Source organism: Astyanax mexicanus, chromosome 19 (assembly GCF_023375975.1).
Source record: "Astyanax mexicanus isolate ESR-SI-001 chromosome 19, AstMex3_surface, whole genome shotgun sequence".
Taxonomy (NCBI): domain Eukaryota; kingdom Metazoa; phylum Chordata; class Actinopteri; order Characiformes; family Acestrorhamphidae; genus Astyanax; species Astyanax mexicanus.
In genome coordinates, this window is record NC_064426.1 from 4,402,279 (window position 1) to 4,419,579 (window position 17,301).

The 17,301-nt window shown below is 34.9% G+C and overlaps 1 protein-coding gene across 2 annotated transcripts; it reads right to left on the reverse strand.

Annotated features, from left to right (window-relative positions):
- Positions 1-1,159: 1,159 nt before the first annotated feature.
- pigq (phosphatidylinositol glycan anchor biosynthesis, class Q) lies at positions 1,160-15,177 on the reverse strand. 2 transcript variants are annotated; one of them, XM_015604883.3, is made up of 11 exons: positions 15,000-15,177; positions 12,236-12,976; positions 10,561-10,692; positions 9,260-9,380; positions 8,307-8,433; positions 7,823-7,976; positions 6,675-6,786; positions 4,929-5,009; positions 4,664-4,778; positions 3,857-3,918; positions 1,160-2,942 (listed from the first exon to the last, which is right to left on the reverse strand). In XM_015604883.3, the coding sequence occupies exons 2-11, from the start codon at positions 12,931-12,933 to the stop codon at positions 2,790-2,792; spliced, it is 1,755 nt and encodes a 584-aa protein (XP_015460369.3). In that variant the 5' UTR covers positions 12,934-12,976; positions 15,000-15,177; the 3' UTR covers positions 1,160-2,789. The 2 variants fall into 2 exon arrangements, with proteins under 2 accessions (XP_015460369.3, XP_007245639.3); XM_007245577.4 differs by lacking the exon at positions 15,000-15,177 and adding an exon at positions 13,619-14,200.
- Positions 15,178-17,301: the final 2,124 nt, after the last annotated feature.

Sequence of the window (17,301 nt, forward strand, 5' to 3'; positions counted from 1 at the left end):
GCCTTATGTCTCTAGAAATCTCAGATATCAACTATATAAAACATTTATTAGTAATTCTATCAGATCTACAGATATACAAAGACAAATTCCTGCAATTTTCACTAGTTATGCTGAATATTACAATTAATTTACATGGATTTTTAAACTCTAAACTACATTTCATTTTGAAAATGAAATGTTATTTCTTTATTTTCTACATTGGAGCAACTATTGTTCAGCACCTCTAGGAACTCCCAAGAGTGTGCAAATGAGCTACTTAGAAGAATCTAAAGTATAAAACATATATTTTTTTAACACTTTTTGTTTAGATTATTATGTATAATCTTCAATATTAAGTTTATAATGTAAAAAATGATCATAACAAAGAAAACACATTTAGAAGGTGTGAAAACTTTTGACAGGCATCTAGAATTACTTTTGTACTATTAGAAATTATAATAAATAAAATAATACAATTCTAGTTTTAGATATATGTATTTTGCTTATGTTGTCAATAGTTGGATATATTTCTAAGAATATATATAAAAAAAATGAAACTGCACATATTTAATTAGTCAATTTTGACCAAAAATATTATTTTAGATGACCATTTTAGCAAGGTATCGACATGCAAAATGAAATGCAAATTTCTACCAGTAAAAATTACACTAAAAGAGCTTTAATTTTAACTATTAAAAACAAATTACTGATTGAAGTGTAACCCTACACACATTTAAAAACACCCACATACAAACAACAGCTGATAAACACACCTCAATTAAATACTATAAATACTAGATTTAAAAAAGAAAATAGATTTCTAAAATTATTACCACAAATATTTTAATGCACATTACAACTAGCCAAAATTACATTAGAGATATATTTAATTAGTTTATACTAGCCAGAGTTCATTAACATGTGAAACAGGATTTTTTTTACTAGTCGGCATTTGTACTAAGTCAATTATTTTTCAATTTTGTCAATTTTGAACAATAAATAAATAAATAAATAAATTACACTAGAAGATCTTTCATTTTAACTAGTAAAAAATGAATTACTGCTTGCAATGTAACCCTGTACACATTTAAAACACCCACACACAAATAACAGCTGATAAACACACCTCAATTAAAAATACTGAATAACAAAATATGTAAAAGTCTCTTTTTAGTCAAAATTAAATCAAATGTAAATTTATTGTTAGTTCTCTCCATGATTAACAACATAGAAACATACAATCTGATCATTTGATTGGGTTTACGGATTACCACAGCTATAAAACATCTATCACCACTATGGCCCATGATTCTGAGATTCTGTGTGCTCTACTGGCCAAAAAATACACGGGTCAGTGAATCACTGTCTTATATAACAATATGCAGATTCACACATATAAACTGTACACAGACGAGACGGTGACCATCAGCCAGAGGAACACTTACAAACAGATAAAATGACTTTAGGCCAACAGAACCTCTGCTACAATACACTGATCATTAAAAAATGGCACATTTTAATCATGAAAAGTAGTAAAAACAATAAAAAAAAAAAAACATTTTTTTTATTTAAATTAATGTCTTAATTAGTCATTATTCTCTTTAATAAAAAAAAAAATAGTCACAATCTGAAATGTCAACATGTATTTAACACTATTTTACTACAGGATTTAATAAAAAGCTTTTTAAGTCAGTGCAGCTTCAGTTAGAAATACCTGAACAAGAGAGTCTCCACCCACACATAGAGCGTCATTAATTATTTATATATATATATATATAAAAAAAAAATCATTAATGTTAATTTCTGATAAATGAAAGCCTAAACGCAAAACGTCTTAAGATTAATATAAATAGTTTTAATTAATTTGGCTTAAGAATTAATTTATATTAAACTTAATTGATAGTAAAAAGTACCAGGCAAAAGTTTGGACACAACTTCTCATTCAAAGTCTTTCTTTATGTCTTTATTTAATTTATTTTCTACATTGTAGATTAATATTAAAACATTAAAACAATTAAGGGACACATATGGAATTACTGTATGTAGTAAACAGTAAAAAAAAGTGTTATTCCTCCACATTAATCCCCTGATCTAAACCTGATGAACTGAGATGGTGATTTGAGGTGATTTAATTGTGATGAGCTGGAGCTTCACAGCGTGAAGAAAAAAAAAGCAGCAGCTATTGTTCAGCACCTCCAGGAACTCCTTCTTTCTTCAAGACGCTGAGAAAACTATTCCAGGTGACTCTCCCTCATGAAGACACTGAGATTAAAATCTCACTACGAGTGTGCAGAACTTTCCTCAAAGAGAAATGTGCTACTTAGAAGAATCTAAAGTAGCTATAAAACATATTCTGCTTTGTTTAGCATGTGTTCCTGTATATCTTTAATATGGTCTTCAATATTAAATTTCCAATGTAAAAAAAATCACAAAAAGAGAGAAAAAACATTGAATGAGAAAATGAGATAAGGTGTGTCCAAACTTTTGACTGGAACTGTATTTAAGACACTTTTGGATAATATGGAATTGCTGATTTTAACCAAACAATAGTCAATTTAAATTTGATGTATAAAAATGACTTAAAAATGAAAAAACGATCAATATATAGTTAGCTACAGTTAGTGTGGAGTGTGTGTGTTTTTCCGTACCAAACATGTGCTATTCTCGCCCAGACACTCAATCAATCAATCAATACACTAATCCCCCACTCGTACCCCTCTGTCCCGCGGGTGGAGGCGGTGAGGGTGTGGTTCTGGCGGTGCTGTTGGTCCAGGTGGCGTTTTCTCACTGTGTGTTTTTTTTTTTTTGCTTCAGTCTGTTTTGGTGCTCTTCTGCCTCCAGGGGTAAACGAGCTCCCCTATGAAAAGCTTCTTGCACAGGGCGACCCACGAGTCCTTGGGGTAGCAGCTGTAAGTGGGTGTCCGGTAGCACTGCAGCACAGAGCTGAATTTCAGAGGGTTTATCTAAAGAGAAGAAAGAGAGAGAAAAGTGTAAAACAGTGAAACTGATTTATTTTCTAGGGCTGTCAGCATTTCCCTTAATGCATTACCATTATGTATTATGTACTAGACGTTGGGTGTCCTGTTGTGTTAGAAACAGACAAATCTGTCTGATGTTATAAAACGCAAAGCAGCTAAATTGAGCAACTGAGGCAACATGGTGCGTGAAGGAGAGCTGGTCATCAACCATAACACCCAGGTTACTAGCAACCTTTGTTGGGGAGATTTGAGATGGTTTGAGAGTGAGTCGATGGTTATGATATAAAGTTGTGTTGAAAGGCTTGTTATTAATTCAGAATAAGGTGATTACAGCTTTGTGAGCTAATGCACTTAACTTCAATCTGTACAAGCATCAATACACTCGTTTATGATGTTATTATAAGATAAAGTACGGCAAAAACAGACATCAACATGAATATCTATTTTAATATAATTATTATTTTTTTAAAATAATTTTATTTCAAAATTTTACCATTTTCTCCCCCTATCACTAGTAATGCCCCAACACACCAGGAGGGTGAAGACTAGCACATGCCTCCTCTGATACATGTGAAGTCAGACTCCGCCTTTTTTTTCGAGCTGCTGCTGATGCTGTAGCATTGCCGAGTAGCATCACAGCGCTAACGCTTGGAGGAAAGCGCAGCAACTCGGTTCCGATACATCAGCTCACAGACGCCCTGTGCTGCAGACATCACCCTAGGAGTAATGTGGGGAGAGAGTGCCATCTACCCACCCGGAGGGAGAAGTGCCGGCAGCTGATGGCAAAGCTGCAAGGGCAGGGGTAGAATATTTTTCTAGAGAAAATCTTTATTATTCTTGTAAACGATTGATAATATAAATACTGAATGTTTTACTTAGTTTTATGGCTGTAATCTTACCTCCATCCTCAAGTGCAGTGGAGTTCCAGGCTCTTCACTGAGCACCTGGAATTTAACTCCCTCTGAAAACACAGAAAAAAAGACTCAGACTCTGGAATGAGGTGGTACAGAAGTACAGCTGAGGCTTTCCAAACTAACTTGTGGTTGCACAACTTAAGTGGCTCTAGTTACCAGGCAGTTGCTAAGCTGGTGCTATGTGGTTCCTTTGGTGCTCCTAAGTGGTTGCTATAGTGTTGCTAGGTGGTTGTCTTGGTGTTTCAATGGTGGGTGTCATTACATTGATACCTTTTCAATGGGTCCTAGAAGGTTGTTATGGTATCGCTTTGATGCTGCTAAGCGATTCCTATGGTGTTGCTACTTGGATGATATGACACTGTTTGCCAAGTGGTTGCTAAGGTTTTCTATGTTACTTCAGAAGGTTACAAGGGGGTTGAGAGATGGTTGCTATGGTGTCTCACCACACTTTTTGAACCCTTCATATATCACAATCAAATCAGATTTAAGATGCTGAAGTGTTTTCAAGCGGTTGCTGTGGTACCCCATATGGTTGGTTGAGTGTTTCTAGTGTACTTGTATTATTGTGACATTTGAAAAATGGTCAAATATTTTGTACCCTTTTTATTCCTATTGTTAAAATGCAGCAAATTCCTTTGCTTTTTGGAAACCATGTGGATCAAAGAGCTGTGTACAGGCATCTGGAGTCTTATGTTGACATAAGATACAGACCAAAATCAGACAGAAAAAAAAAAATAATAATAATAATATAATGACACTGTAAAGACGCACAGCAACAACAACAAGACTTACCAGCCACTCTGTAGGGCCTGCAGAGCCGCAGCCCCATGGCGAACAGGGGGAAGGAGTTAATGAAGTCCACGCTGAGGTGAATTAGCCCCTGGAACATCACCACCACCAGACGCAGCTGCAACCACATCAAAACAACCCCATTCAGCATCAAACTGACCCACACACAACCTACTCGCCACGATCCGAGTAATTACTGGAGCAGGGATAAACGCTCATTTCCTAATCAGGAGTCTGATCCTCCTCAGTGTGGGTTTAAACCACTCACCAGAGTAAAGACCAGGTAGTACAGGGCAGTGGTGGGAAGCAGGAACAGCAGGATGGTGAAGAGCAGAGTACCGATGAACAGCTGAAAAAAGAGGGGAAAGAACATGATGATCTTGATCAAGAGATCAAAAGAAACCACAGGATTGATCACTTTTTGAAGTTTTTACTCTTTGATTTTGGTCCTCAAATTTTAATGTATGTAATGCTAAGCATTAAGGAAGCACAAAATATCGATATTGTGGTATATTGTATTGATATATTATGGATATGTGGCCACAAATATGGATATTTTTACTGAAACATAGGAGCTCTGAACTCCCTCCTATTAAGATTCACCCCAATTTGACTTACTACACTGTAAAAAAAATATTTTTATGACTTTGTATAAATAACCAAGTGTACAAGAATAATCTAGTATAGTCTAGATACTTAAGAATTTCACATAAAAAATATATATAATAAAATTGTATATGATAAAAAGATATGCACTACATATACATTGTTTGTTGTCAAATACATTTGTAAATTTTAGTCTAAATGCCAAAGTAAAATTTACATTGTTTTTGTAATTTTCTCTCTTTGTGAGAAGCAAAACTGAAAACTGCAAGTAAAAGGTCTTTTACAGGATCCACGCATGGCAGTGACGTCTCTCTTATTTTGTCTTTGATCCTTTATCTTGTTAATTGAATTAGGTTATTTTTTTACTGGTAAACGAAGCTGCGTTACTATATTGGGGCAAAACAATAAAACACTTTTAAATTGTTATAAAAACTTGTTGTTGCCTCATTTTACACCAAATGGAACTCTTTTCTTTCCTACGTTGATTCGCTTTCAACATTGCCGGCCTTTGGAGTGCTATAATAATTTGGATTGACTTATAATATTTTTTTTGTTTGTGTGTTGTCCTTGTATTTTTTTTTTTTTTTGTTTTGGGGTGGATGAAAATGTTTGGGGGAAAAAATGGGGAAAGATATTGTTTTCCACTGTCATGTAATTGTAACTGCTTTCGATCTTGCTCTAAAATATAATAAATAAATAAATAAATAAATAAAATATATATATATATTTTTGGAAAATTATATGCCATGTATTTTGTTACATTTAAATTTACTTGCTGTTTTAACGTGGATTTTTTTTTTCAGTAAATCCTAATCCACATTTTTTTTCAGTGTAAAGTTACTGCTTCATTACTCCAAATGGCGGTGTAGGGCTGCAACGATTCGACAATATTGGTTATTAAAATCTGTCCACTACAAATGTAATTGTCGACTAATCGTTAATTAGTTCAGCTGTTTCTATTGTTTTTAAAACTAGAGGATGTGGCAAAAAAAGTTTTTTAATCGACTAATCAAAAAAAATAATGATCAGATTAGTCGACTACCAAAATAATTATGATATAATTAAATGAATAGGGTTAATTAACCTGCGGTGAAGAATATTGTTGTTAAATTCTTTGAAACTGACAACAATTCATCCATAATTCTTGGTATTTACTTATTTAGGAGTATTTTATCCTCTTCAGTAACACAGATGCTGTGAAGCATCGTAGAGAATTGTCTTATATTGATTTACTGAGTATCGCAGAATCCCAGTATCGTTATATCATCATTATCGTGAGATAATGCCCTGTGTTTCCCACCGTAACTGAGCACAGCTGTAAGTCAGGATTTGGTTGTAAAGTTAAGAAACTTCCCATTAAAGCTTATCTTCACTATCAGGCGAATAAAAAGAGGTGGACAGTAAGTACCTGATCCAGGTCGTAGGAGCAGGAGTCCACACGCTGCCTTAGAACGTTCCACTTCTTACCCCGGAAAAGACGCCAGAGGGAAGACAGACCATAGATCTTCAGGTAGTAAAGCCTGTGAAAAAATAAGGCAGTTAAGACTTCTTAGAACTTTCAATTTAAAATTGTGCCCAGATACAAGCCTCTAGTTGGATGTACGTTTCCGGTTAAGAGTATGCTGTGCCTGATTGGCTGTGTGTGTAAATTGTTGTGTGTAAAACGTGATAGTAAAGTATCTTTGGGTGTCTTAAAAGTTTCTATATAAGTGTAACTTCATTTATTCATTAGTTCGTTCATTCATCCCTTTAAATATAGTGATTTGTTTTGTTGCTATTCTCATTCTATTAAACTAAAAAAAAAAAAAAAAACTATAAACTTGATAAAACTAAACTACATATCTTTATCTTTAACAAAGTAATTACAGTTATTTATAAGCTTTACTGTATAAATGCATGTAAAGGCATATAAATGCGTTTTTTTGTAAAGGAGTAAAATGAGTGGATGCTGCCCCCTGCTGGCTACAATATCACTTGCCATCACTGCATAATTACTACATGCATAAACAGGTACTCTTATTTTTAAAACTATGTACAATTTTAATAGTGTATGTGTGTAAATCTATATTTTAATACCCTTGATTTTGAAAAAAAAAAAGCAGCGAATAAGCAGGTATCCCAATTTATATAAGTATTGATAGACAATTGCTGTAAATCTGCTGCATTACTGCCCATGCTATGGTTGCTATGGTATTGCTAAGTTGTTGTTAGGTGCCTGCTATGGTGTTGCAAATTGATGCAAGTTGTAAATTGGTTACTATGGTATCCCAAAAGGTTGCAATATTGTAACTAAAGGGTTGCTAGGCGGTGGCCAGGCCCAGTCGGTTGACATGAAGGCGACGTGTGCTTGTTAGCCGTATGCTACAGTGTTGCAGGGTGATTGCTACAGTATCTGTGTTTCAACTGTATTTAAAGCCCAAAAGCTCTAGAAAATGTTTAGCAAAAATGTAAAAGAAATCGTTCTGTCCACAAACATATGGATCTAAAGTGTAGTTTTCTGTTTCTAAGCTTCTTACTTGTGTTAAGAATACAGGACAAGTTATAGCCGTGTCTCACCTGGCTCCGTATACATAAAAGCAGTAGATGTGGAAGGTCAGAAGTGCCACGATGTCCGACAGCACGGACAGGGCAAAGGTCAAACCCAGGCAGGCAGTCAGTCCAACATACCACAGGATCATCTCAATAAAGGGAGACATCAGACGGATGTAACCTGAGGACGCAAACAGGTGGGATAAGCTGCAGGACCACATGTACTAATGCTGTTCAATTGGCTAACAGTGCGATCATTAATTAGATCATTAAATAGCTTTAAACTGTAATTTGCTAAACGTTCCTTTATTTATTCCTTTATTTATTTATTTTTCATTTTCTGTTCCATTTTATGGATGGGTTAGCGATTCAAATCTGGTCTGCAGCAACTATAAATTGAAAACCTGGCTAGATAATTGATTAATTATTAAACAAATAAAATCTACTATTGCTCTACAAAGCAAAACAAAGCAAAATAGAGTCTGTTTTGTATCAGCAAATATAAACGTACTGATCCACAGATGAATGTGGTACAGGAAGAACCTCCCCAGCACCTGGTCCAGCGCCCGGTTCATCTTCAGACCAGCAGGAGCCCCCATGAGCCATTCCAACAGCTCCTGCAGCTCCTTAGCCACATGCTGAACCAAAACAGACACAGAAATAAAGAAAACAACTTCACTGTAAATTGATCGCCGGCTTCTGCTTTGTGAAACTGCTCCGATCAATTCAATTCAATTTAATTCAATTTTATTTATATACAGGGTTCATACATCTTTAACAAGGTAAAATTCAAGCACTTTTCAAGCATTTTCAAGTCCCATTTTCAAGTTTTTCCAGCACCTTTCAGCTGTGGTAAATTAATTATAATGGTGATACCTCAAAACTGCGATTATAATCACAGTTATTATTATAATCAATATATCACAAAACTATTCTCCACACTTCACAGCAACTATGCTGTTGAGAAATAAATATTTCTAAGTAAGTAAATAGCAGGAATTTTGGGTTTACTTGTGTCAGTTCACACAATTTAAGAAGAAATTAAAGCTTTTTTCTTTTACGCTCTGCAATTTTTTCTTTAAGTGAATTTATTTAGACAAAAAGTTATTTATTGTAACGTAAATATAGCTAGAATTTCAAGCATTTTCAAGGATTTTCTCCGAAATTCCAGCACTTTCCAGGCCTGGAAAACAGAATGTTAAGACTCAAGCATTTTCCAGGATTTCAAGCAGCCGTACGAACCCTGATATAGCGCTTTTTACAACAAAAGTTGTCACAAGCAGCTTTACAGAGAAAAACAGGTCCACGCCTCTTATGAGCAGCACCACAGAGATGCCAATTATTATGGTGACAAATCAAGACTCCTGTCAGTCAGAACAGAGATACACACTTCTCCTGTGCTGATATTGCTTCACAAACAAGCTCAAATAAGTATCACACTGTAATGTGAAATACTGTACTTACATCAGCAGCTGGCACCAGCGTGTTGGCGAGCTGGCTGATACGGTTCTCTCTGTAGAGCCAGGAGATGAGCAGCAGTCCCAGAGCTATGTCCACCAAGAAGGACACAAAAATGTTTGCCTTCCTACAGAGAGAAAACCACACCACACCAGTCCACAACACACCACACCAGTCCACAACACACCACAGCACTCCAGAATAAGCCTAGAATAATCCTGAAGCATGCATCTATGGTACCATTACTTCAATAACACGCACACAGAAATACACACTCAGAATTTAAAGGTTTGGAATTGCAGGTCATATTAGGATAATACTGTATTACAAAAAAATATATATATATATATATTATTTACTGCAGCACTTCAAACATCAACCAGACTGCATTTCCTGCAGTAACTGCGAGTGGGATTGCAGTGCTAATTCGTGGCTGGTTGCTAAGCTGTTGATAAAGTGTTACAATGGTACCCATGGTGCTTGCTATGTTATTGCTAAGCAGTTTCTAGGTGGTTGCTAAGGTGTTGATATGGCATCTGTGATGGTTGCAAAAGTGTGTTGCTAGGTGGTTGCTAAGTCACTGCTAAAGTGTGTTGCTAGGTGGTTGCTAAGTCACTGCTAAAGTGTGTTGCTAGGTGGTTGCTAAGTCACTGCTAAAGTGTGTTGCTAGGTGGTTGCTAAGTCACTGCTAAAGTGTGTTGCTAGGTGGTTGCTAAGTCACTGCTAAAGTGTGTTGCTAGGTGGTTGCTAAGTCACTGCTAAAGTGTGTTGCTAGGTGGTTGCTAAGTCACTGCTAAAGTGTGTTGCTAGGTGGTTGCTAAGTCACTGCTAAAGTGTGTTGCTAGGTGGTTGCTAAGTAAAACTGAACTGCATCCAGCAACAGGCTTAGAGAAAATATATGTGTAGTTTAAGCTGTTAAAGTAAACTCCTCCTTTAGCACATCTCATCTCTGGAATACTATATTCTTTAATTTTTTATTAAAAATGAAAGATGAATAGGTAAGTAAACAATTCTATTTATTATGCTGTCATTTTTACTGTCTGGTCATTAATTCCTGCTCTGTTATGATGTGTCTCACACAGAATAAATCCTTGTATGTTTTTCTGATTTTAATTCAATAATGTGTATAGTATCAACTACAACTATATTCTAATATTCCTATCATATTAAAATAAATTATACATGTATCTGTAGAAAACTGAACTGGTTTTATGTTACAAAATAAAAAGCAATTCCAACCTTTTGGACAATACTAACAGGGTATTTGTTTTAGCTGTATAGAAGGGACATAATAAATAATAATGTACCTCATGAACTCCATGTGTGTAGTGGCTTTCCTGGTAGAGAAAACAGTTTGGAAATGATCTGTTCTGTAGCCTGTCTGAACACAGGTGGACAGCTTGCTGGAGATGAACTGCACCGGCCACACATGAAATATCCTGCAGCAGATCAAACACAGGAGTATTAAAAGGTAGAGGAGATTATACATCACATATACAGAGCTATACATTTTCATTTGCTGATTTAATTGGTTCTTTATTAAACTTAGTAAGGCATGTACTTCTGGAATCTCCGAGGCTCATACTTGTACGACAATATGTGGTGGAAAAAAAAATAAAGAAGCCACTGATTAAATAGTATTTGCTGAATAGTAGGTAATTACTGGGAAAAAAATATTATGCACTGAACAATTAGAATCTTCTTAATAGTTAATAGTTACTGAACAATTATTAGATTATAAATTATTAGTAAGTAGTGTATAATATGCACAAAATTATTTGTTACTGATTAATTACTTCTTTAGTATTAGTTATTAAATAGTAACAGAACAATTTGTAGGTACGTAGTAACTAGAAAGTACTGAGTAATTACTTAGTTAGGACTGATTAATACATAAACATTACATTAAAAGTAACAAGTACGTACTGAGTAATTATTAATAATTAATAACTGAATAATGCACAAGTATTACATTGCTTGGTATTAAGTAACTACTAAATACTGAGTAATTAGTAAGGACTGAATAATGCTTAAGTATGATATTAATTGGTACTAAGCAATTAGTAAGAACTGAGTAGTTAGTAAGCTTTGAATAATGCATAAGTATGATATTAATTGGTACTAAGCAATTAGTAAGAACTGAGTAGTTAGTAAGCTTTGAATAATGCATAAGTATTAGGTTTAATTGGCACTAAGCAACTGGTTGATAAGAACTAAGTAACTAATAAGTACTGAATAATGCATAAGTATTAGATTAATTGGTACTTAGTAACTAAAAAGTATGGAGTAATTAGTAAGGAATAAATAATGCATAAGTGTTTTATGAACTGGTATGATGCAACTAGTAAGTATTGAGTAATTAGTAAAGACTGAATAATGCTTAAGTATGACCTTAATTGGTACTAAGCAATTAGTAAGAACTGAGTAGTTAGAAAGGTTTGAATAATGCATAAGTATTAGATTAATTGATACTTTAACTAAAAAGTATGGAGTAATTAGTAAGGAATAAATAATGCATAAGTGTTTTATGAACTGGTATGATGCAACTAGTAAGTATTGAGTAATTAGTAAAGACTGAATAATGCTTAAGTATGACCTTAATTGGTACTAAGCAATTAGTAAGAACTGAGTAGTTAGAAAGGTTTGAATAATGCATAAGTATTAGATTAATTGGTACTTAGTAACTAGAAAGTATGAAGTAATTAGTAAGGAATAAATAATGCATGAGTATCATATGAACTGGTATGATGCAACTAGTAAGTATTGAGCAATTAGTAAGACTGAATAAAGCATATTAAATTAATTGGTACAAGGTAACTGGTAAGTACAGGATGCAGATAGTACTGAAATGGTAGGTAAAAAAAATACTACTTACTGAATAATTAGTAGGTACTAAACAATTAATTATCAAATAGTTATCAAGTAGTTACCTGAAAAAATTGTCATTACACCTCTAAAATCTACACTTTAAACCAGGCTCACCTGAAGCTACACAGCCAGTGCCACACAGACAGCAGCCAGGTGAGAACTATGCAGACTGGGACGGAGGCTTGCTTCACCAGCTCCACGATGATGCTGGCCTCCCTGCCCTCCGACTGCCAGTGCGTGAGTTTCAGCGGCCCCTCGTCGTACATATCGTGAAAAAACAGGGGCTCGCTCTGAGCCACAGTCTGAAACATGGTCCTCAGTTCTGTAGACTCTTCCTCAGAGCCTTTCTGTTCCTGTACAGGATGGAGCTGCGACAGCATGACCTTCCTCTGATCGTAATGAACGAAGATGATTTTATCTTTATCATCATCATCATCATCATTATCATCACCGTCCTTTTTAGCCGCGGGTTTCCCATTCTCCTGCACCACCCGGCAGGTGAAGGCCCTCTTCCCGCTCTCACGGCTCAGCTGAAGCCAGCGGGAATGAGGGAAGATGGTGCTGAGGTCCTTCAAGAAGCTGTCCATCCCCTCCTGGCCATCTTTGGGCATGCTCCACGAACCCAGAACGGTCAGGTCCACCTTGGTCTGGCTCCTCATCTGAGTCAGATACTTCTTCACCTGGCCCGGTATGAAGGGGTAATGGATCACGGCAAGAACAACAGCCGAGTCCTGGCCCGGAATCCAGCGGCCCACCAGCAGACCACTGTCCGCAGTGTTGCAGCACTTGGGGAAAAAGATCTTCAGCACCATGGCTGATCCTTCAAAATACCTCCGGGAGGAAAAATGAGAACTCCTGTCAATCAGACACACAAAATTCAAAGATTTATTAGAAGTAAAGGATAGTTAAGGATGCTACACTTCTCAATAGTATAAAAGAGAGAAAAAACTTTCACCTTAACTGAGAAGAAATTCAGAAGATTCAGGAGGTAAAAAAAAAACCCTACAATAATTAACTAAATTCCCTAGTAAACATCAATCCATGTGTGAAAATGATGATCTCATGCTCCCTGAACTCTGCACTCTTTCACAATTCCAGCACCGTGTATCCTGGCATTGTTATCTTGGAATATGGCCGTGCTCATCAGGGAAGAAAAAATAAATCCGTTGATGGAATAACCTGGTCTATATTCAGTATATTCAGGTAGTCAGCTGACCTTATTCCTTCAGCACATACTGTTGCTGAACCTAGACCTGCAGACCAACTGCAGCATCAACCCCAGATAATTTACTTTTTTTCCATTACAGAGATCACGAAACTTTTAGTTTGAGTTTACAAGTAAAAACTAGATTATGGTTTGTGAAAATTTAGTCTAGAAGAAAAGATGCATTACAAATATTGCAAATATCTAGAAATTTAGTTTTTATAGTAAAGAATAGAGTTACTTATTGTATATATCCTGTTATTTTAGACAAAAACAGATGCACACACACTTACCCAGCTTGTGGTGAAACTCCCAGAGCTGTGGACTAGATGAAGCTCAGTCCAGCTGCTGTGCTTTTGCCCTTCATACAGAATATCGACCCTCAGCAGCTCAGATACACACAGAGCCTCAGGCACCACTGACCCACATTCAGCACCACACACACACACAGCCAGCTAACAGCCTCACACACAGCCAGCTACCAGCCTCACACAGCTTACTATAAGCTATAAACTACAGGGGGGTCATTTATAACACATTAATATCTCACTACAGCCTCTATAACACCACACACAGCCCTCAGCAGCAGCAACAACCAGCCAAAATCCCCATATTACAGCTACAGCTAAACCCCAGCTCGTTAGCTTAGCCTGTTTACACCCACTTTAATCCGCATTATTCAGCTCTCCCAACCACTCCTCTGGTTCACCACCCCCCTGTTCCAAACCCCTAAACACAGATGTTTAAGCACGCATCGTTATTTGCACCATAAATACAAGTTTTATACTCTAAATAAACAGAAACACACTAGGCTAGCTATCTTAGCTAAAGTCACAGCCACCGACGGACCCCCCGCATTAACCCACCGGGCTCAAACACTGAAGCTTAGATAATTCGTTCCGACCAAATAATTACTCGCTTGAATTATAATTTAATAAATAAAATAGATAGATTTGGATCACAACTTGAAATAGAATTAGATATTGACACGAATATATGTTTTGCTACGCTATTGTAGGACAAATCAATGTAGATAAATTACTAGGTTTAAATTTTTTGTGTTTATTTATTAGGAGTTAATGGCAAATCCAGGTGCATGAAATTATTTTTAAAGACTAAAAAAAAGCATTTAGCATATAGCTAAATTATTAAAAATTTAAAGAGTATAACAATATTTCAGGGTGTTTTTGCAATAACGAGATTCTTGTTTTTTAAACAAAAAATAATTGAATATAAAAAATAATATTTCAAGAATATAATATAACAATTAAACTAATATGTGTATATCAATATTTATAAATATTCAGTAGAAACAAATGTTCCAACCAAAATTCACAAATTTTGCACAAAACTAAAATGCAGCATATATAGTGTGTATATTTAATATGAACTGAAAAACAATTAAGTAAATAGTAAAACTAATTGAAAACAGATCCAACTGAGTTGTATTTTAATTTTTTTTTATTTTATTTTTACCACAGTTAAGCAAAAACTACTATATAACTAACAGGTTTTCTTGTCTTGTAAATTCCCTTAATACATTTCAATAACAATAAATACTATATAACCTTCAATTTTAGCTATGAAACAATTTTCTCATTATTTTAACTATGTTACCCTAGTAAACTATCACATAAGCAAAATTAAACAGTTTTGTTGTTATTTTCTACTTACCTTTATTTTCAGTGTAGAACTCCAGTGTTTCAGCTCTTCAGGATCTCCTCACAGACAGAACTGCCTATTTGAGCTGATAACAACCTTCAGAAAGATAACACCACACATTTTGGAGGGAACTGGGTTCAGTTAGTGAGTTAGTTAGTAAGTTAGAGGCATGGCTAAGTACGGTTGGTGTGTGTGAGTTTTTTAGCCTTCTTTGAGTTGACTGAGCTTGAGGTGAAGCTGTTTTTACTGTAAACACTGTCCAACTGTGGAGATTTCACCTCCCTCCCCCAAAACAAAATGACCTGCAGCTTCAGGTAGCATTTTTAAAAGCAGATAAAAATGTATTTTTCTTAATTTATTAATTTATTATGGCAAATATATTAATATCCAATTTATATCCTTCTTCTTTCTTGTATTTATAGCATCTTAACGTCATTTCAGCCCCAGACTGTTTTGTCTGTGCAGTTTGGCCTTGCATACTTAGTTTTTCATTATTTTACTTTTTTTTTTAACCATAGAAATAAAGGGTGTGTCACACTGACCTCAGTACATTAGTAACACCCAAACAACCACAAATCACACGGGGTACCATAGCATCCACTTGATAACATGCTAGCTTCCACCTGAGATACTTTTTTACAACACCTTGTCAACCACCTGAAATACCACAGCAAGTACACTAGCAACCACCTGGTATACCACAGCAACAACCCTATTAACCACCTGGTATACCACAGCAACTACCCTTAATATAATAATAAAATCATATACAGCTCTGGAAAAAATAAGAGACCACTTAAGTGTCTGAATCAGTTTCTCTGATTTTGATTTATGTTTGAGTAAAATAAACATTGTTGTTTTATTCTATAAATTACAGACAACATTTCTCCCAAATTCCAAATAAAAATATTCTCATTTAGAGCATTTATTTGCAGAAAATGAGAAAAGGCTGAAATAACAAAAAAAGTTGTAGAGCTTTCAGATCTTTAATATTGCAAAAAGAAAGTTCAGAAATCATATTTGGTGGAATAACCCTGGTTTTTCACACCCACAGTTTCATGTATCTCGGTTTGTTCTCCTCCACCAGTCTTACACACTGCTTTTGGATAACTTTATGCCACTCATAAGTTTTAAATGGTCCCTTTTTTTCCAGAGCTATATATATATATATATATATATATATATATATATTCTTAATTTAATTATGTTTGCCCACACTTAAGCCTGTTTTTGTTAAGTTTTATTTAATGTCATTTATTATTATTAAGAACTAAGTCTTTATTTGTGTGTCTAATTTAATTAATACATTTTTTAATATGCAGATCAGCCTGTAAAACTGGACATGAATAGGATTTATTAGTGTCTGTAAAATCCTATTCAGTGTTTAATGCAGTGTCAGCAGACTGTTTCTACATAATAAGCACTGATATTATCAGCTTGTGTCCAGGCGTGGTGATTCAGTTAACTCACCCTGCCTCAGTTATACAGTTTAAACAGCTGCTGGACTGCACAGATAAGAGCATCTCTTAACAGTTTTTCCTTTTTATTAAATATATGTATTGTAGTTGTCCAGTAGGTGGCAGTATTTAATAGGAATTGTGAAGAGTTGAGCCACTGTGTGCCAAACACTGATATTACCCATCTGTTTCAGGTCATTATCATGTGTGAATGTGTGTAAGGACAACAGAGTTCATTTTTCTTAAATTATTATATTTTTTTATATGTTATATATTTTAATATAAATATACAGTCCCAATCAAAAGTGTGGACATCTTTTTCAATGTTTTTTCCTACATTGTAAGTGAATACAGAACTAATCCAAACTGTGAAGGAACACATAAGGAATCATGTAGTAACTTAAAAGTCTTAAACAGTTCTCTTATTTCGGGAGCTGTTAACTTGTGGTTTCTGAGACTGGTAACTCTGATGAACAGAGAAAACTCTTGATCTTCCTTTTCTGGAGCAGTCCTGATGAGTGCCAGTTTCATCATAATGCTTTTAATAGTCTTTGTAGTGCACTTTTAATGTTCTTTAGATTTTTCTTTACTTACTTGAGTAGGTCTTGCCATAATCTGGATTAGAACACTACTCAAAAATAGTTATTCACTTTACAACTTTTTCAAAAAGTTTAAAAGTTGCCCTAAAGTTTAAAGTAAAATAAAATTAGTATTTTCTTTTTACTTCAACTCGTGACTATTTGGCTTTGGAACTACATAATACATGTAGTTTCAGTTTCAATTCAAGTTTAAAACACAAATAAAATTTTGTAAAATTGCTGTTTGTATTTATTGTAAGGCCATAATGTGTTTTACTA